The 22,689-nt window shown below is 41.2% G+C and overlaps 1 protein-coding gene across 6 annotated transcripts in view; it reads right to left on the bottom strand.

The window, feature by feature from the left end:
• Positions 1-22,689, bottom strand: part of LOC121960465 (partitioning defective 3 homolog) — a 383,207-nt gene that overhangs the window by 169,866 nt on the left and 190,652 nt on the right. For 4 of the 6 annotated variants that reach the window (XM_088071635.1, XM_088071633.1, XM_088071631.1 and 1 more), the window contains 2 exons: positions 9,824-10,012; positions 8,613-8,783 (listed from right to left, as the gene is read on the bottom strand). In XM_088071635.1, the coding sequence (XP_087927761.1) occupies positions 8,613-8,783; positions 9,824-10,012 (360 nt within the window). The remainder of the gene's footprint in view (positions 1-8,612; positions 8,784-9,823; positions 10,013-22,689) is intronic. The other 2 variants (XM_088071632.1, XM_088071634.1) reach the window with 1 other exon arrangement.

The raw sequence follows: 22,689 nt of genomic DNA on the forward strand, positions 1-22,689 counted from the left end.
CTAATGGTTAGTTGTAAAATAAAAGAGTATGGTAAACTATTACACTTTTTTCCACACTCATGGGCTAGATTGGCTTGGTTTGGCACATCAGCCCATCACTGCAGGGATTTGTGCCTCCATAACAGCTCGCTTGTACGTGTGTCTTTTTGAGTGATGATGTTTAAAAGCAGCGGGCTGATCCATGGCTAAAGGTCCCCTGTTATTTTTCATGCAAGTGTTTTTCCATCACAGAGCAGGCAATTAAAAGACGTTAACCTGTAGGAGGTGAGCTGTGTACAGAGAAGCACCAAGAGCCTGTTGTCTGTAGCTCTTCATCTAACATCTCACTGTGGCTTTTTCTGCCTTTACTTTCCTACCTGCAGTATCAGTAGAGGCAGTTTTTATTAATGAAAAAACACTAACAAAGTTTAGATCATTCAGTGATAAATGCATTTAATTTCCTGTAGATTCTTAACTATAAAACCCCCCATTATTTTTTATTTATAAGATTTATATTGTGAAGCAGCATAATAAGCAAATGTTTAAACAGCAGTACCTAAATAGACTTTACAGCTGAAAGCAAACATGAAACAGTAAAATAAAGCAATTTTAAAAGAAAAACAGGACACAGAAGGGAAACTAAAACGCCTTTCTCTCTGGTCTCATGCAGGATGCTACCACTTTTACCAGTACTGCTACTACATAGTTCTACAGAATTAGCAGTGCTTTATTTCAATGTATGTAAGTACAGTATATTAAACAAATCACTAAAATACCTGAAGTGGATAAGGTAACAGAGGATGAACCACAAGCTAAGCAGTCAAAAATGGTCCATTTCTCCGCCTGTATGTGATGCACTTTCGCTAGATGTTTTGAAAGATTTCTCTTGTTTCTGCCCATACGTGCAAGAGTTGTTGCACTTTTGTTGCACTCTTGGTAAATATAATCAGACTCTGGAGCTTCTCACTGAGAGCAGGGCTTCTGTGTGTGTGTGTGTGTGTGTGTGTGTGTGTGTGTGTGTGTGTGTGTGTGTGTGTGTTTGAGTGAGAGACATAGTGGCAGCGCCGAACCCAAGCCTCGCATATGCAACTGGCTGTCAGGCTCCAACACATAAGGCTTGAGTTGGTGAGATAAAAATTGTTCAACATTTATGTAACCTAAATAAACAAGGTAAATATCTTCCTCATTCTCCAATACCGATAGCAGAACCATTAATGTCGAAGCTTATCAATACTCCAGTCTTTAATCATTCAGCACCGGGGTCCCTTTGATACCAGGTTTCGGCATCACGGGTGGGGGGGGGGTTCTCACCACACACATGCCTGTTTCGGAGGGAGATGGGAGTCATCAGGGGTTGGCTACGGTTTGAGAGACACCAACACTTCCTGCATGGAGGCGGTTGGCCGTTCTTTTAGCCCTACTCTGGAGAGGGTCCATCTCTGGCGCGACGTGGCGCGGCATGTCAAGACTGACAAAGAAAATGCAAATTGGCATGATTTGGCTCAGTGCAGTCAACCAATGGAAAAGGGTCATATGATCCCTAGCTGGTCATCATTACCAACCTCAAATGGCCTTAAACAAAACAATAAACTGTTTCATCTTTTGCTATAACCCCATTTTATGTAAATTACATCATTTTGATTCCACTTATTGTTGTATATTTTATTGCCAAATGTCATCATGTCAGAGTAAAAATGTGGGTTAACCCCCACCTCACCGTTCATGCTGTCCTGTCATCCTTATGCATCATGCTGTTACGAGCCTGTCACATTCTTTCAATTTAAAGCACTGATGTTAATTAGCTGTCATGCATATCAAAACCTCAGCAGTGTATTAAATGTCAGCAACACTAGTGGTCCATTTGCTGAGGACCAGCAGACACCGCTGGACGTGTCCATTAATGTTGTACTATGTTAGTGGCTTAAGGAAATGAGAAAACAGGAATCCAAGAACGGGTTTCTCAGGTGACTAAATGCACTGGGCAACTGCCGTGGTTTCTTGTCCCACATGGTATTTACATAATTGGGGTTGCTGGACTGGAAAGTCTTTCAAGTGGTCAAAAGAGGAATGCTTTACATAAAAGCTTTACATTTATGTCTTGAGGCGGTCTTGACAGAAAGCTGTGCTGAGACAAGCACAAAAAAGAAAGTGAAAGTAAAGTGAAAGAAATATCTGAAGCGAAGGAATGAAGTGATAGCACTGCCGTCCTTAGGCAGAGGCTTCGTCTCATGAATTATCATGAGAACTCCATAGCGGAGCAGCCCAATGTAAAAATAGTACACTGTGAAATTCAACTCAATCTGCACATATGTAGTATCTGAAAAGCAGACAGGGAAGATGAGAAAGGTTTTGCGTTGAAGCATCTTCGTGGAAGTGTGTGTGTGTGTGTTTTTTTGTTGTTACTCTGATTAATGCAGTGCTTCATTGGCAAGTTGCTGCAGCACTGTCAAGAAGGACAACGAAAAAAAAACCACAAGACAGCCAGTCTGTCAAAAAATAGTCGATGTCTGCTGGAGATCTTCGTCATAAATAACATTGCAAATGCGCAGAGAGGCATACACGTGCGTCATGTGATGAATTTCAAATCAGAGAAATGAACGCCAGCCACAAGAATGCTTATCATCAGCCTGTCTGCTTTTAGATGCTGCCGTGATAAATATCTTAGCAGTGTCACGAACTGCTGCGGCTGTTGCAACAGACAGAAACAAACATCTACCACTGAGTGAAAGTTCATAAACAGGATAAGAAGGAGAGGCAGCTGATAGTGGGTGGGAGTCGCAGAACATAAGCTCAGACATAAAATCCATCTTTATCCATCTTTTATGCTCAGCATAACTTTAAATCTCAACACATTAGCTGCCGTTTTAGTTTACTAATAATCCTCTTTGTATTGAAATGAGTCCTGATAATGTGTCGTGATAGGCAGGTTCCTTTGTTCTGTCCATATAATGGTCGATTTGTCAGTTGTAGTCACAATAGAAATGAGGGCAGCTGATCAGCAAGGGAGCTAAAGATCAAATTCAAATAAACTGCTACCAACTGCAACCACAAGTGAAACTTATAACCCTTTTGTTCTGTAGGCTATCCAACACACCTCTAACCTTAGTCGACGACAAAGTATTACATTTGTGCTACACTTTGCAAGGAAATAGGAAGGAACATTGCTGTAAGATTAAGATTTCGATGGTGGACAACAACAGCCAAACGTCTGAAAAACATATATAGGATGATGTCTTCAAATTGTGAAAAAAAGCTGAAATATATCTGAGGCATTGAGATATCAGACCCAATGTCTGAATTCTTGAATATATGCATGTAAATCTATAGGAAACTAAGAAAAAATGTAGGGCGGAGAGCTAAAAAATCCAATAACTATACTACTGTAACAGATATCCATACGAGTTAGTCACAGGACTTTGGGTGTGTGACTCAAGAATGAGTCTCTGCTCCAAAAACTTGGGAGATGGAGAACATTCAAGAAGTGCGGCCATAAAAGAAATGGAATTAAAATGGCTTTTCATAAATTTAATTGCTTAAACACATGTGACGATATATTAATAGAACTCAGATATAGAAGGAGAAATTATGCAGCCTCTGAAGCAGCCATGCAATTACAATGCTTCAAACAAATTGCCAGTGACCAATCATATCGCTTGACTATCTGGGGCAGAATGGTAGTTTTTCAAACAAGGGCTATCTGTGGAACCAGAACAGAGGAAAAAGTAATTGTTCTGGTGCAGAGTGTGTGGATATAGTGTGCTTGTGTGTGTACTCAGCATATGAATTACACTTTTTTTTGCCTACCTTTGTCTTCTGTCTCATTGCACATCAAATGCATTAAAAGACACTGGTATCAGGGCTGGTTTCAAATTGCAGCCAAGTCCATCTAAAAGACATTGTGCTCGAGTTTTCCTCAACAAATTGAGAAGTGTATTTTTAGGCTTGGACAGGAACAATGAGGTTCCACACTTGTCAGATTTTGAATCAGGCTTATGGGGAACCTTCCAGGTTTGTGCTACATTAAAAATAGACCCCATACAGTGTGGCACACCGCTTTGTTACACTTGAATACACCCTTAATCATACTGAGGTATTTTTTTTCCTTTGTGCCAAGGTCGGGTAAAAATTCTCATTTTAACCCAAGGCAAACTCACTTGTTGCCCCTGCCTTAATGGAAGCAAAAATAGACCGGGCACTCCAGCTCCAAATATGAGCGTAATCATAAACCTGCCTATTAAAACACTTGTCAATGCCACTGAGAGGATGGGTCTGGATGGATCTTGCCCCAAGTCCTGCTGAAAGCACATGGGTTTCTGAGAGACCTTGGGCAATATGTGGAATTGTTTGTGTGTTCTTGTTGGGATTACATATTTGTGTGTGCATGGCTGTGGAGAGGCTACTCTGAGCACTCACACAATCCTGACGCACAACAACAGTACCGCAAAGTACATTACGAATTTCCATTAAGATGTTTCATATTTGTATCTCTGTGTTACACGCAAGGGGCAACCTCCAGGGCCAGAAAAAACAAAAAACAGAGGCTAACACAGAAGTTCCAACACTGCAATTCATCAAATGGCGACTCGAGGTTGGCTTCAAGAGTGAGTCAATCCCCATGTACCTTAATGTTTAATGCCCAACTTCACAGCAGAAATACACACGTTTACAGCCTGGTGCGAAAATGCTTTCTGGTCTCTGAGCTAATTTGCTTGTTTATGACAACTGCAGGGAGTGGGTTGGATTTTCATATAACTCAGAGGTCTACATTTTTTGGAGGATTAAAATTATACATAATCATGGCCGTGGCCACCTTGAGTGACAGGTGGGTGCCTTCCGTTTATAGCTGTCACTATTTCAGTGTTTTTTTTTTAGTTCATGAAAGTCAAGTGTATGTTTTTGTCATTTAAACAAGGCTTGTTCAGCATTTGATTGTACTAAAAGACCCTTGAAGTAGGCGGACATTCAGTTTTTCCAGTCAGTACATTTTGCTTGAATGGTTTTAAGTCTGATTTTTGCTGGTGAAAATTAGCATTAGTATTATCACAGTTATACCGGGCCAGAAATGCATCATGCTAACCAAGCTAGATGCTAGCATTGGGATTATCTACACTTTCTAATCCAAATCTTGTTACTTTTGGCCTGAAATATTGAAGGTGGTGACAGCCAGAATGCCAAACTCAATGCTTCAAAACCATTGACTCTATAAATAAAGAACGTAGCAACGTGATGTCATCCATTGGTTTGTGGCCATATTTGAACGAGAGGTTAGAGCTGTGCAGGAGCAATGGATGGATCCGACTAAAAGTCCAGGACATTATCGGCAGTGAGCCTCTCACTCTTTCTTAAATATGATTTCAGCCTTGGAGGTTCCCACTTGTTCAAAACGGGACTCCACAGACCAATTGGTGATGTCACAGTGTCTATGTCGATTATTATTTTATTCAGTCATATTGTTACAGGGTCCTTCTATGCCACAACATTTTCTGTTACATCACGTGGAAGAAAATGGATGCCAGTTAAAGGACTGGTGTGTGGTTCTGGTTTTGCAAACACTCACCAAGCCAGCTTAAAGTACCAGGAAACAACGCAAAGCTCTCTGCTAAGAAAGTTGATCGCACTTTAGGCCACAGGACCAAACAGTGATGAAATCAATGCAATTTTCATGGAGTGGGGTGGCCTGGATACGCAGCACCCATCGAAGCCCTCCTCCCCCCTCCCGATGCATTAGGCTGTGCTGCTCAGCTCCTCTCCCCTGCAGACAGTGATGGATCTGATTCATTTCAATGGTGGCCTCCAGTGCTCACTCCCATTCGGCTGGGTGACAGTGGCAAACTGGCGCTGGCTCCCCACATATCTGCCTGGCCAACACAGCAGAGCCGTAGAGGGGGAGATGGGGGAGGTGGCTGTAACTGCTGGCAGCTTGTGTCGACATTCAACTTCTGCTTTTCTCATTTTGGGGTATGCAACTGACCTTAAATTCTTCATTTACAATCTTATCTTTTCTCTACACTCAGTGTATTAAAATTTCCACTGGTGACTTCACGGCACCTTTTCAAACCACTAAGCCTCCTGAAAACACTGTATCTTCAGCAGCCTGTAATAGGAGTTTAATGGATGGCATCTAAAATGCACTGTAACATCTCCTTATCCTTTTGTTTCACACATTTTCTGCAACATCTTTCTCTGCAACACCATTAATATGCTGTCTCATGGCAACTGATGTTGACGGAAATTTCAAGTTATATGCAAACGTCAACATTTCCTCTAAATTGTTTCTCAAAAAAGGATCAAATATGTTATAAATTTCACCCTAAAACAGCATCCATTTCACCTACATAGCAAGTGTTATAATTTTTTTAAAAAGTATTTTTTCTAGTTTCTGAAAATGTGTTGTCGTGTCTGCGACCTTAACTGTCTGCTCAGTGTCAGTCTGTCTACCTGTCTGCCTGCTGGTGAGGGATTAAAGAGGACAGGAGAGTGACTGGACCGAAGTGATAGAACTCACTGAACCTTGGGGCTGAGCTTTCCCCAGAGGGACACATGTCCTCTCCCCTAGTTTGGATGGGGTGAGGGAAGGGAGGGTGGGGGTGGGTTAAGCCAGAAAGAAAAGTGGAAGCTTTGGAGACGAACAACTTAACAACAACTGGTTGTTTAAAAAATGCATGGGGCTGCGTCCGTAGGTGCCAGGTGCTTCAGCTACCAATGAAATTATAAATTATAATCCTATTTAGTTGGAACAAGAGATCCTTTCGTCTTCAGGTTTTTAGGATGCAAAAACACAGCACATTTAGAATATTATAAAGAAAGCATTTTACTGCACTGCAAAGTTAGCTAAATCTCTTTATCTTTCATCGAGACAATCCCTAAAGCCTCATAAGTTTAGTGGAGCTGCACTGTGCAACGTGGATCTTAAACTTGGGTACTACATCTAGTTTGAGGAATGCAGACTGTGCGATGACATCACCTACTGATTTGCAGGTTATGATATACGTCCATCAACATCAATATGCAAGAACATCGTCAGCATGCGTCACCCATCTATGCTGCTGTTGTGGTCAGTGCAAAATATAAAAAAAGAAATCAAGCCCTCACTACAGCCTCATTTATGTGTCGAAAAAAATCTGAAGAGAAGGAGGAGGATGTGGACAGTCAGTTGGTAAAACCATGGCCACGTGCTGACCTATCTGGTACTGCACTGTAGGGCTGTTTTGACAAAGAACAGAATCAAGACCAAAAAGCATGATACAACAGCTACAGAACACCTTAAACATTTTATCTAGTGAGTTTTAAGTAGGATTTTGTATTATTTGCTAATCAAATTAATGAGTTACTGTTTTTGCGCCATAAAGCAATACAGCAGATGCATGCTGGCTCAAAGGATACCAATGGAAAACTGAAGAAAAAACAAAAACAACAGAATTTTTATGATAAACAATAACCTCACAATGTGTGGAAGTTTGTGAGAGATACCTGAGAGATCCCCACTTCTGTCGCTGACTATTTATCCCATGTTGTACCTGGTAAACTAGGGAGTACCACATGTTGGGGGGAAAGGAGGTGAAAACTGACAATAAAACAAGAAAAACAAGTGCACGGGGCATCAGAGGGTGATGTGGGGTGAGAAGAGAGAGATACAGAGCGCTCAGAGGATGACGGCTTACAGGGAGGGTGAAGGGCAGTGAGGGGGGACTGGGGCTCAGCGTGGTACTCCAAACTGACACACAGCCACGGGACACAAGCTCCAATTAGAGTCACGGCTACACTAATCAAACCTGATCTACAACCTCTGGCTGCAGGGCGAGTGAATGTGTGTGAGCGTGTAGTAATCACAACCCTGAAATACAGTCTCACTGTGCTTAGCATTTCACATTCAGCTAAATCATGTTTGCGTTCATGTTGGTTTTTGCTCCAGTAGGTGGAGGAATACTGTTCCTTTTAAAGAAAGGTAGGCTGGGATTCGTTCAGTATCATAATGGGCATTTCATGAGGCTGAATCTCCTTTGTGACTGTAGCCTAATGACAAATATCCACCAAGCTGCAATACATATTCCTTTATCTGCGTATCCTACAGTGTTATTCTGCAGGCCTGTCAATCATAATGCAGTGAAGTGCTTCTTAGATATCATATCAAGGCCCATGGTGGGCAAAGAAAATCACATAGAGAATTGAGGGGGGAATGTGAGACGGTATCACCTATCTCATACAGGAAATGGGACTGTTTGAAGATTTGCATGGTGGTGTGGTCGCTTCATAAAGGTCCTCCTCTAGTTATCTCAAAGCAACGAAAAAACCTATGGGGGATAGATTAGGGCCAGTGGCGAGGTAGAGGAAAACCACTCTCGTTTATCATTCACTGCAGTTGAAATGTAGCTATCCCTCTTCTTCAATCAATATGTCCAACACTTGTCAACAGACAGGATTTGAATTAGATCGTGCATGTGTGTATATATTTTGTGCCTTTTACTGAAAGTGGGAAGTATAAGGCACAGTCCATGTTTGAGTTATGGTGGCTCACACTAATGACATTATCAGATTAAAGAAATATTCAAAGGCAGAACAATTAAATCTGACTCTGTGTGACACCAATTAGTCTCGAGCACATCAGTGTGACTCCTCCCTGACTGTTCGCCTACCTCATTGTTTTTGGACACATGCCGCGCGACGATGAGCTGAATCATCCCTCGCTTGTTGCCTTCGACAGACATGGATGTGCGCAGTGTTTCCATGGCATCCTGGTTGGTCATCCCATGCAACGACTCCCCATTGACTGCAATGAGCTGGTCATTTACTCGCAGACGGCCATCCTGTGGACAAACACCAACAGAGTCAAAAAACGATGGCCTTAAATTCTTTTGAATCATCACGCTCAGCAGCTGATGCTGAGGCATGATTTCAGAGATCACATGCACTCTCACCCAGGAAAATCGCAATAAATATCCGAGCAAGATCATAATCTTGTGTCATTATTCATATCATCTGGTCAACATTTTTATGTGTTAATGATGTAACAAACCACTGATATTTATGAACACTTACATTTAACAGTTTGAGGGGATAATAAAATATTTAACAATGTTCTTGCTGCAAGGAAAATACTCATAACATGGTACTTGATCCACATAAAAATAGAGTCTGTGAATCTAGAGAAAGATTGTTGATATTTGAACTCAGCATCCAAACAAATACGCCCCTCCCATCAGCGCTGCATTAAAAGCTCTGCTAGTATGTCCCATGTTAATTACATTTTATTACTATCACAGATTAGCTCAGTTTATCATGGGCGAGGATGTGGGAGAGCGAAAACAGCCAGCACAGTGTTGGTCTGAGCAACTTTGTTTTCTTCCCGTTCAAAGAGTAATAGTTATTTATTACCTTTATTTTTTTCAGCTCACACAGAACAGACAGCATGTGTACCGTGAGGGAATATTTACTGAATTTGACAAAAAGTGTTTAGATTAGAATCGCAGACTGCATCTTTAGACAATATCAAAGGGAAACTTCACCCATTTTCACAATTCATACATGTTACATACATAGAGAACGAATTTGTGATGGAAGTTATAGGACAAACAGCTTCTGGGTAGAAACCCCCATGTTACATACATAAAATTTTCCAGGCCATTGAAATAACATATTGGAATTCTTAATTTAGGTGTCCCCCTTTAACATCAGGTGACTAGTTTAAAATCACCATGAAAAGGACTTTGAATCCAGCAGCATGGTGGTCAAAGTCCTCTTTGTTCTTACTTGTAGGTCATCGCATTAGAGCAAAAACAATGAATGAAATCAATGAAATCAATCGAGGTAATGGTTGGAGTGGAAGTGGTTGGGAGTAGTTACTTGCCTTGCTAGCAGCACCTCCATTAATAATGGATTTCACAAAGATGCCTAAGTCGGCGTGGTTCTCCTTGGACCGGTTGCCCTTGACGCTGACCCCCAGGCCTGCTGAGCCCGAGTCATTCAGAGGGATCTCAAAGGTCATGAACTCTTGTGTACCGTCAGGGGTTAACACCATGTCATCTTCCTCTGGCTGCTGCGGATATTAAGGAGAGAGTAAAAGAGAGAGAGTTTCTCTTACTTGAGTTTGCTTTCAAAAAGAAGATCTAAAGTGAATATTTGTCAGCTCTGTGGCACTGCTGATGTGCTCGTAAACTTTAGCACAAACTTTTTTTTTAAAGACAGGGCATAAAAATCTTCTCACAGCTCTGAGTCTTTAGGGCTGATGACTCAACTTTGCAACCAAAGTTGGCAAACTGTTGTTGAGCCCAACTATGTCACTGTTGCATTCAAATGTCTGTGTGAAGTATCTAACTTTAACTTTTTAGAAAAGACAGAAAAACAAAGAGAATAGAAAAAGATAACAGAGACTAGCGGAACAAAAATTGAAAGAACAGGGATCGTGAATGACAAGAAAATGGAAAGCAGGCGGGAGACAAGATAAAGAGGGGAAAGATGAGGGGGGCAGGAGAAGAAAGCGAATGGATGGCAAGCATGTCACATATCTCAGGGCTGTCATCGTCAATTGGCCGTACTGTCTAGCCGAGCGATGCTAATTCCTTTCCGCCGCCATGAGCTCGGTGTAGGAGTGGTGGGGACAGCGGAGAACTTTGAGAGCGCCAGGTAGCAATTTGGCGCTCAAACAACAGTGGCTTCCTCTGAACAACACCCCTTTGAAGGATAATTTGTGACACGTTAAGAACCCGGCCCTCCTTCCCTGTGCAATCCGTGGGCCTTTTGTTGGAAATTACCATGGTATAAAGCGTTTTGTTGCAACACTGGTACTGCAGATCCTCGTGCATGGTACACAAGACGATGGTTCATTTCAGCTGCCTGAGAGGTGTGAGAGAGTACTGTTGAGTGTCTAGCACCCAGCACGATCAATTCAGCTGGAAAAGAGTCCATCAAACAACCACTCCAGTCTCTTTTCTGACAATTTTTACTGGTGTCTAACAAAGAGCATCTGTTAAAAAAAAATAACCAAAGGAACAGTATTTGTGTATTTTACCTCTCAACTGTAGCAAAAAAGAAGGGGGAAATGAGGTGTGAGAGAAAACTGATGGTGCAGAGAGAACACCACAGACATTAAAAAAACTGGCACTTTCTTTTTTTATTATAACTGCCGGAAAACCTGGTAAAGATTTACGAATGTTTTAGAATCATTTCTGTTCAGTGGTTCAACGCAATTTTTGAGCTAACAAACGGTAGTTGAGTAAATGCTTTGGTCTCAGTCCACAGCTGTTCTTCCCTCACAGTTTGACAGATGAAAATTAGCCACTTCTTCACAGAATTATAATCTATGTGCAGTGGCAGCTGATGGCTGATTGCGTGTGTGTCTGTCCCTTTTTTATCATTCTGTGTCCGTGTCACTCTTTAAAGAGGGGTCGATGAATTCAGCATAGGCGGAACCTGTGATGAGATCCTTTTTTCCTTAGCTGCAGTTTGAGGAGTTGTGGGGTGGAAAATTGATCTACCGATCCAGTCAGAGCTGATCAGACCGATGGATGAGAGGGGCACCTGCTACAGAGGTGAGTGAAAGCCAATTTTTTTACGCCCAGCACAATGGGCACACAGTTTGCAGACACTTAACTATCACTGTGCTTGAAGCTCTGTCTGTGCCCAGAGTATGCTCTACACATCGAGTGTGTTGTGCAGTCAGTGACAGAATGGCATATATGCAGAATGGCAGGTATGTTCCAATAGCATTCCCTAATGAATGGTCCTGTTTCAAAAAAACAACAACCTGAAAATCAATTTGTGGTGGCAGAACCTCTCGTGCCTAAACCAGTTGCCTTGATTTCTTTCAAAAACATGGGAAAAAGAAATTGGTCAAAAGTTCCAAGAAAATTACCTGAAATTCAATAAATAATAAATATAAAAATAAATGTGAAAGAGCCTGTATATATTTTAGTAACCTTATTTTAAATGTATAATTATAATGATTATAAATATCCTTTTGTCAACATTTTCCCTAGTTACTTGATAGTTTAGCTTGATTTTCTCTCTCCCTCTTTCTCCCCTTTTTTTGAATATAATTTTCATGTCATTCACTTGTCGCCTTTTACTAATATTTTGCAATTTGTAGGAAATTACCTTCGCTGTGATTGTGACTTTTTCCAATGTTTTTAAAACAAAGAAAGAAAGAAGACATACAATTTGCTCACATTTCAAAATTTTGAATGCTTGTAAAAGGCATCTGAAGGCAGCACAAGAAAACTGATGTCAATCCAGGTTCCAAAGGTCTTTCAGCAAGTCTTCCATTCCGACGTACAAGCCACTACAAGTGCTCCACTTGAATTCATGGGATTTAGGTGCATTGCTCAAGGGCACCTCAGCAGCAGTTATTGAGAGAATGAGAGTGTTTCCTGCTTCCCCACACATGTTTATATTCAGCACATAAGAGCTGATGCCCCTCCGATCAAAAGCACGCTCCACAGGAAGCTTGAAAGCGGCGCTGTAACACTGTGATTGGCCAGATCATACTGTACGTGCATAGCTATTGCCATGGCAGCCGAATCCACATGAACAATACTGGCGGCGAGAGCAATCAACCCCAGAAACCCGCCGCAAGACCTCTTTAAATAGACTCACATCAATACACACGCGTGCGTGTTCACACGCAGCCAGATGGATGGCAGCCAGGTGTGTGCCCTTCACAGCTGCTCGAATAAAGAGCGAAGCGGAGGAAAGAAGGAAAAGATAGAGCATAAGGTGGTGTTTTTTTTTTTTCAGAGGCTGAGGAGTTATTAGGATGCAGCGGTGCGTTCAGGTGGAGGCTCTTTTCAACACCCTCTGACTGAACCCCTATTCTCCAGACGGTCTTTCTATCTGCCCCCTTTTCTTTCTCTCTGCTTTTATTCTCTGGCTTTCAAAATGGCAGTACACCTGTCTGTACAAATTGCCAACTGGGCTTTGTCCGTGACTGGACCCACAGTAAATTCAAACCGCTGGAATCCATTTAAGTGAGCTGTGTTTCAACACTTCCGGTTCTACTATAGAAATCATCAGCTCTTGTCAGGAAATGACCCTTTGCTTCCCCTCAGATGGCTGAATGAAGCGAATAGGGGACAGAAAAAAACAACTATTCAGTGTAGGTGTAAATATAATGCATCAACATTAAAGCCCCATTCTTGTTACGCGCTTCGAAAGACATCATGTCCGCAAAGACAGTTTTGACAGCTATAATATTGAAATGACCTCAACTCAACTTGTGGAATGTGATCAGTTGGTTTCCGATGCGGGCCCATAGCAACGCAACACAAACATACTACTTTGAACAGAACATTCATATATTAAAGGCCTTTTGCATCATTGGCAGGGTCAGTCTTTATCTTTAATGAAGATGTTCTATCAAAATATAATAAATAAATAGTGGCTATGAGTTATGTCCCTGGAGAGGCTTTTAGCCCAGCAGTTGAACATAGTAATACATTGCATGAAAAAATTACTTTAGATGGACCTTGTTTGAGCCCCTGTGTGTGTGTATGAATGTGTGAGTGTGTGCATGCGCTCTTCCAAAATGATGACAGAATAACCACCCACTCAGAGCTGTGTTCCGGGAATAGCGGGCCGAGGCAGAGAATGAGAGAGCAGTGTAACATTTTCATCAGACAGGAACAAGCGCCGCTAGCCAAGAATGAGTTTGTCAGGCTGCTTGACAGGCCTCGTTGCACCGATTCAGCTCAGGCAGAGCTGGATTCAACTACCTCTGAACAGGAGAAGAAAGAAAGTCACCTCATTGTTCCAAGCTCAGCCCCGTTTATGCACAGGGGACAGAGAGAACAAAAGTTCTGACAATAGATGAACTGATGTAAAAACACTGAAACGGTTGCATGCTTAAATCAAAAAGCACCAGAAAAAAAAAAATTAAACTATGTCTGTGTCATCAGCCACAATCCCACATTGTTAACTCCAACATCAGGGGTTCAATTTGTTTTCTCAAGTCAAATTATTTTTTCCGGTACGGTCACAGGCAGGAAGCTTTCTGCTAATATGGAGTGGCAAGTCTAAATAGTTTCTGTTACAGCGAGGAAAAATTCTCACCAGAGAAAGCTGCACTCACTAATGATGGCTGGATGTCTCTAACACCTCCACTCTGACCAGCTGGTAACACCAGGAACAAACGAGACCTGACTGTGAAGACACTTGGCCTTGCACATTTAATAAAAAAAAAAAACTATTTCAGGGATTGCATTATCTTGTGTCATATTTACAGCTCAAACTACAGAATTATATTCAGATTTGTCCATTGGAAAGTAAAAATCCTATCCAATGGAATTTCGTCAGAATTTCAGTCGTGAAGCAAGGAAGTTGATTTCCCTGGAGTGCTGATATATCTGCTTGTTTAGGTCTTCCTGTTCACATGTATATGGAGGTATGTACATTACTTGTCAACATGTATGCACTGTTAAAGCTGTGGGTGTTCTTAGTGTATCAAAGCTGCCAACTGTCTGTAAAGTATCCTTTTTGTTTTCAGAATAAGTGTCTCTGCAGTCTTTAAATTGTTATCACATTCAAACCACCCATTTATTATATGTCATTCCATGGCTGAAAAGAAGTCTCAAGAAATTGTAGTTGATATTGCATCACATGTTTTAAGGTCTTAAAGGGGGGCCTATCATTCTCATTTTCAGGTTCATTGTTATATTTTGGGTTTCTGCTATAACATGTTTACATGTTTTCATGTCCAAAAACCACTTTATTTTCCTTATGCTGTCTGTGCTTAGACACTTGTATAAACCCTCTGTCTGAAATGCTCAGTTTTGTCTCTTTATGCCCCCCTCCCGAAAAAGCATGGTCTGCTCTGACTCGTCAGTGTTTCCATGTCTCCCATAGCTGCACTTTCTGTCAGCATCTGCACTGTCACTGTAGCTGTAGAAATGTCTTTAACCGAGTATAGCTGCACTTTCTAGTGTGAAAAAAAAGTACTAAAAGCTTCTGATCCAAATCTGTGCGACTGGACGTGTTCCAGCAGAAACATGATCTGAAATCAGGGAGAAATTATCAACATCAGCAACCAAGATTACATGTTTCCCTGGCATTAGCATGTAACTACATGTAGCAGTGTACCTGCAGCTGGGGAATTACTGTAACAGAGTATAGCTGCACTTTCTACCATGAATAATTCCCAATAAAAATGTCTACACACAATTGCTCATGTTCTAGCAGGAAAATGATCTGAAACTGGTGACAAATTATTGAGAACCAAGATTACATGTTTCCCTGACATTAGCAAGTAGCAGTGTAGGCTATGTAATGTAAACACTTGTAGTAACGTGCCTGGAGTAAATGACCATATAGAGAATTCTGTCACGAGGGGACATCAACTTGTCTGGAAAGAAGAGAAAATAGTTGAAAACAGTATTCAGAATGGTCTGAAACCTGAGGTTTTTGCTCACATGGATTATATTCATATATGTTTAAATCATTATTTGAAACATTAGCCATATTTTATATGAACATCTGACATTGTGACATCATATACAAAACAGAAAATCATCAGAATTAAAGATACTATGGCTGGATGCAAATTTGCACGCTGCCTGGTGCATAAAAGTTGCAGTGCTGTGTTCAGTTACCAATCATTAAGGTCAAACTTAATACTGAACCATTTCCAGTGAAGTGCTTGTAATACTGTATCATTGTTATCACTGCGAATAGCTCAAGTGAGTGGCCACTTGGCCAGCTCATCACAAAAGAAGCCCATGTCGTTTTCTTTTTGCTCTCTCTGACACAGCCGTGCAGTCACAGTCCATTATACGATTAAGTCCTTTATTAATTAACACTGTGACCGGGTAGCACCCATTTATTACAGTCTATTGTCCTGGCAGGGGAGGGCGATAGAGGCAGCATTTAAGCCAGGACACAAGCAGGTGAACAGAGGAGGGCAGAGAGGGGAAAGTGTTGCTCATCAGTCTAGCAAAAGAGCCCCGCCTTCTTAATAGGCCGTTCTGTTTTCTTTCTACCTCGCTTAACTTCACGTGCTAATAAGAAAGGTGTGTTGGATGTGTGTGAGTGTGTGTCAGAAAATTAGAGCAACAGAAAATGCACATGTGAGATGCAAGAGAGAAGAGGGGAGAGAGAAACAGAGTGCAAATGAATCACAATTACTTCTATTCACACATAACTCAGAGTTCTCCGCACATCACTGCCTAAAACAATTAACACTGCTGGAAACTTCTTTCCACACTTGGCCCAATTTGGCGACATAAAGGTCATTGGAAATGAATTTAAAAGGGCTAAAAGAAATCAGCCATGGGTGTAATTGCAAAAGTGGTGCACGCGTGATAAGTATTGTAACACAAATTTCTTTTGGCGGTGTTTCTTCTCGCAACATTTTCTGACAAAGGGGACGAATATTAAATATCCCTAAGCCGAAAAACAAATCCAGCCTTTTTCAGGTACAATGAGGGGCTGAGAGGCGATGCTCTTAAACAGCACTAAAGGGCATGAAGCACACAGCTGGCATTGGCAGGTTTCAAGTGTTTGTGAACTAACATTACATGTTCTTCACTGGGCAATCCAGCAGATTTTGACTCAGCGCTGACAAACTGGGACTGTCACCCTTTGGGAATTTTCTAATGAGAACACTCATTTGGCTCATTAGCAGAACAAAGTCTGCTTCTATGAGGGCATCTGAGGCCAGATCTATCTACATCATTGCAAATGCATTATAACTATTGGCTACCAATGAAGACAATGAGCGGATCTTACAGTGAGCAGCCAAAAAAGGCTCATACAGAGGATTGGATTGACACTAGATGATTCTGTGGGCGATTTAGGAAGCGATTACATCTAATCAAAGAGAGCATGAAAAAATAAAAGGTGACTTTCCAAGTGTACTTGGCAAGTGGGAATGTTTGCAAAGGCTATTTCAGTGGAACCACAGTAAAGACGCACATCATGAAGCAGATGCCTCTCATTTCAAGCTAATGGTGGATAAAAAGTGCTTTGCTATGTCCAACTGCACATACACACTTCACCCATTATGCGTTCTGGAAACAGACGCTGAATCCCCTTTGGGAGAGTGACTGTGTCGCCATAAGTGGCCTTTAACTATCTTGTTTATCGGCATAGCACAATGCGGCGGTGCACCCTCCCGTTCTCTGCACTGACAGCAAGCATAATTATGGGAACAGCTGCTGAAAAGTGCTAAACGAAAACAGGTGGCGCCGACGAGACACGCTCGCAAATCGTTAACCAGCCTGGCATTGTCTTCAACCATGCTTGGCAGCATTAACTTTAATTACGACAGAGCATGTTTCTGAACTCTGCACTTTGATCAGAGACCCTTTCTAAAGGAGCCAAACTAATAACGTAGGAAGGAGCATTGTTGAAATAGAAGGTGTCAATGATACACAAAAGAAAAGCAAGGAGAGAACAGAGAGGAGAGAAGTGCGGAGAGTCTCTGCTAAACATCAAAGAGTGACAGCAAAGTGTGAATTTTATGAAGCTTTCAACAGACAATTTAGATAAAGTATCCCTACAACAAGACGCTTTTTGGAGATGGGGAAGATAATTTTGGTGCCATGGTAACACATTGGAGCCCTTACCTACCAGATCACCATGCCCTGTCATTTCAGAGACATTTTAAGCCATAAAGTGGAAGAGAAAGTGACCTCTAAGATGCATCTGCTGCTGCCAAACTGTTCTGGAGAGCTCTGTAAATTCATAGATGCTCTAAGTGATTGCAGGTTGCAAAACCACTGCTCTGTACTACTTCTTCCAAAGGCCTTTTAGAGCAATTCCTGTAATTTGACATTACCTGAGTTCCAACTGTATTTTTAGAAAAGATTTACAGGGAAGGGGTCAGGCTATTCCTGGGCATTTGTTAGGGGAGAGCAATTTGCTGATTACACTAAATTATATTGGTCTATTTTTAAGGTATATCACAGAGTACGACTGGGGATTCATTATCGAAGATGTGTGAATATCTGAAAAAAGGTTGGAGCACCTTAAATTATCAGCTCTACCAGTAAGATGTGACTCATCTCCTCGAGTTGTTTGCCAAGTTTTACTGAGGTAAAATATCTGGCTCAGTAACCTGCTGTTATTTAAAAAAAAAAAAAAAACGCCTTCAGAGACAGACAAGAAAGATTCTGTCTTTGGCGCTTTATTAGCAAAAGTTGCAACATATTACATCATACTTAGGGTGAAAAAGCATTACTCTAACGGACATCTAATTATATTAACACCATAGATGTCATTTTTTTGGCAGGGCTGTATATGCCCCATAGCTCAAGAGAGTACTGTTTATCACTACTTCAGTGGAATAACCCAAAAGGTTTATCATCTGAATGCTGCGCTCTTAAAGCATTCAGAGGTTAATGATTCTGCTATGTGCTTGTGGAGGGAGTAAAAAAAAACATGAAAGCAAGACAGATGAAAAGGTAAAATGTTTTTAAACACTATATTTCTACTAAAGATACTTAGTAGAAATATAGTAGAAACTGACCCTAGATTATTTTGCATTCTGTCTGACCTTGACTATACTGACTAGGGGTGAGGGGAAAAATCGGTTCACATAAGAATCATGATTCTCATTTTTAACGATTCAGAATCGATTAAATAATCCTAAACATTGATTATTATTATTATTATATTTACTAAATATAGTCTACTCTTAATACTCTAAAATGTTTATCATTTACAAAAGTCTTAATAATTTTGAGACTGTTTGTCGGATTGCCTTACTTTTTTCGCCAGTGAAAGCTGCCGGCTTTGCCGTTCAGAGGGATGTCTCTCGTAGCTCTTTAAGAAGCCTCAGTGCCCAGCGTGGAAATTCGGGTGTTTTTATGGGACCTTGTTCAATAAATACATAATGACAGATCCGATATTGGGTGTCTTCCGTCCATAATCTATCCATATTTTGATGATAAAAGTGCATTAGCATCGATGCTAAACGCCATATTGGTTTCCCATGGTTCCATGTAGAGGTCAGAGGTTTGTTTCGGTCTTGTCCATCAATCGGAAGATGATCTGACACTTTGTATCCGCTTACGTATGCCACACATCATCTGGAGCAAACTGCACTGTGATTGGCCCCTTTTCAGTGTTTTTTCTTGTTGTTGTTTTTTTTAAACCATATCGAAAAATATATTAGCATTAGTACTTGGTAGCTATACTTCAAAATGTGTCTTAGAGAGGAACTTTAAGGATGCATCTATTGCCAGATATTATTGACAGCATCACACATTGGAGCCTTTGTCCCCGGCATCAATGCTGTGTTTCCATGCTCCAACAGTCCTAGACTGGAGTGACAAAGTTAAATTCTCTGCTGAGGAGTAAATGAAAGAATAAGGAGGGGTGAACTTGGCTCCAACTCAACAGATCTGTGTATCATTTAGTTGCCTCCGAAGACAGGGGATCGCATTTTGTTTGCTTTGTATCAATTCATTTCCCCCTCTACCGACTCGGTAAATGGATCTCAGCAGCAAGGAAATCAATACAGCTTCATAAGTCTGTTTTTGTCTTCCAACTTTAATACAAGGGATTCACAAGTGGAAACTTAACTGTACTATGAGCACCACAACAAAAGCCAGTTGAGTAACACTGTTAGAGGAATGATTAAGAAAAATATCATCTGCTGTGAATAATTGCGTGAAACCATGCAGCACTGACAATGAGTGCCTTAACTTAGACAAGACAGACAATGGTTAGCTTGCTTGGATATCTGATCCATGTCAAGGATTGTCAAGGAAGCTTTTATTTCAACCATACTGTATATAACCACTTCTGAGACATACATAAATGGGATTATTTCAGCTAAAATAAATTGTACTACAAATGGAGTACTCCTGAATGACTCAATCACAGTCCAGTGGTAAAAACATGACAGGGAGGATTTTAAAACAGGCCACTATGGGTTGGCACTTATGAAAAAGGCCATTAGTCTGCTATAATTGTCAGCTATACTGTCACGCATTTGTCGAATGCAGTACCCCAGTATTCGCACGAGCCATAAATTTGGCGGTCACATCAATCAGAGGCCAGAATTAATTGTGCAATTAAGATTCTCATTGCTTGGCAGATATAGCTACTAATGGATCAGTGACAAGTGCGATATGATCATAAAGAGGGGATTTTAATGTACTGTTTAATTGCTCTTATGTGGTCTATGGTGTTACAACAGCAGCTTCACAAGCCCATTTATTCTCTACGGTCCATAGTCCTATTGGAAGTAAAAAACACTGCTCATCTAGGGTCATGGGATGATGTAAGGGCAAGAACTGACAACGTTATTATGGCTCTCAAGCGTATGTGACTAATCAAGCCCATATTGTGTGTCAGGCTTTACATAGAGTGGTTTAGCATTTGTGGAGTTCAAAATATGTTTAGGGGGTGACTGAGTGTGAGTGTGTGTGTGTGTGTGTGTACGACAAGGAGTTGCGAGCACAGCAGTCATGCTGACACAGCAGCTCTACCAACAGGCTAATTCACTTCCACTGTAGTGAGGGCTTTAGAATGAATTAAAATGATTTGTTACTGGCAGGCCTGCACTATTTCCAACAACTCATTGTTTTTGTAATACACTGGGACTCACAGATCATGTTCCTCTGTCTTTGTTTCTGCTGTGTGTGCTCTAAATAGCACCACAACAGGTGAATTACTGACGAGTACTGTCACTGGTGGCAGGATGGACATCTTTAAGAGGGGGCAGAAATGATTTTCTCTTCTTTGACTGTTACAGTTTCATGTTGCACAGTGAAGCATGACATTTGACTTGGTTATTACATGGGGGAAAAAACAGAGCTGGAAAAACAATCTCCACTTCACAAAGCTGGGCGATGTGGACTGAAGGCTCAGCGTCGCTCACAGCTGTAAGCGTAAACAGTGCTGCACGCTGGGAGATAAATGCCAACAATAAATAACATCCACTGGCTATGCGTGGGAAGTGTGTAGTGTATATGTGTGCTTAAATGTGCTTAAATCCGCCTGTCTTGCTTCCATGTGGGACTGTCAGTTGAGTATGTGCTTCTTTGTGTGTCTGGGGTTGTTTCATAATACAACTTTTCTGCTAAGTTGCGCTGTGGTCAGTGTTACCAGGAGGGTTATTTCTTCTGAGGTCATGAACAATGTGAAGGGAGACATAAGAGTATTTTGGCTGATGTCAGACTTACAAGCCACTTTCACACAGAAATGGTGCTATAGGGCTGCAATGAAATCACCCCTTTATACCGCCCCTGCATATTTACACAGAACCAAATGACATGTGTGATTACACGTTGCATCAAGGCATCCTGCAATCAAAGGAGGCATGCCAGATCTTAATAAAGATGCTTAATAAAATGTAAACAGGTGAGCTAACTATAAGCAAATCATAATACATATAGCTATCAAAACTGTTTTTTGTACAAAGCTATAAACATGTTTACTTGTGTTGTGAAGTTGGGCATTTTATCATGGGGGTCTATGGGGATTGTCTTTTTTGATGTGGCTGTAGTTTTTGGCACTTCTTTGTTGGCTTCATTTTTCAGCCCTTGGTCAGACGAAGTGATGAATTGGAGAGCTGAGGCAGGATGTAACAACAATTGCTTTGAAGAACACCACCACCTAACTCCACACCATCCATATTTACACTAATTATTACTTTAAGATCATATTTTATTTAAATTCCTCTTTTTCTTACAGCCCTATCACCCCATCCCTTAGTCTCTTTATGTCAAATGAACTTTTTTCCTCCAATGACTTTCACCTCTGATAACAATCATTACAAAGTTGTGAAGACACAAACACTTTGAGTTTTTTTTAAAGTTATCAAAAGATCATAAAGCACTGAGTCACTACACATACTCATGAATATTCTAGGTGTTCAGCAAGGTATACCTCACACAAGTCTGTCCTCCTCCTCGTGACAGCTCCCTCTTATGATACAAGTGATGAATTAACCTCCAAACCCTTAGGGGGCAGCAATCTTTCTGACTCTCTCCCCTCAGCTCCCTAAAAACCACTCAGTCTAACTCCCAGAGCTGTCAAGTGAAGGAATAACACAGCATAAAGTGACTTTGTTCACAGAGCCATTGATCAGCACCTCCTACTGTGTCTTCAGGGTTTGAGCTGAGCATTCAGAGACAACTCTGTCTGAGTGTCTCTGCTCGTCTCTCCCCTCCTCTGTCGATGAATGTCTTCCAGCCTGAAAGTCACAGAGTTCTTCCTATAGATCCAAACTTGTACAATACAACGGAACCAGAGAAACAAAAATCTCTCTATGAGGGATATTATAAATGACTGTTATCATGGATGGTAAAGGTTTAAAAGAGAAGAAGGAGCTATGAAAGGGCAGGCTTATTAGTGATGAGTCCAGTGTTTGGTAAAGGTTAAAGCTGCTCTACTTCTTTGATACAACATACTGTATCTGTCTGAAAATGTCTATTGATATCCTTGGAGTAGAAGGGGAGAGGCAGACAAAGACGGGGGGAAATCACAGAGACAACACCCCACTCTGCTCTATTGCCATTTAACCTTTTCTCTTTGCAGCGAGTACATATTTATTGAAAGCTATCGAGAGCCACTGCTATTGCTACTGAAAGCATGTCAAAATACACCCCGACCGTGGTAATTAAAGACGCAACGCAAACATGCTGGGAGGGTAAATTAATTCCTCTGGGGGCGCGTGCAAAACGCCTGCCTGGCATACAATAAAACATCTAAACAAAGAAAGATGTGGAGGGATTTTCAGCGCTGACATTAAACATCAGCAGGCAAATGTCAAGT

The sequence above is a fragment of the Plectropomus leopardus genome, chromosome 21, assembly GCF_026936395.1.
Source record: "Plectropomus leopardus strain MGB_pleo_1.0 chromosome 21, ASM2693639v1, whole genome shotgun sequence".
NCBI classification, from domain to species: Eukaryota; Metazoa; Chordata; class Actinopteri; order Perciformes; family Serranidae; genus Plectropomus; species Plectropomus leopardus.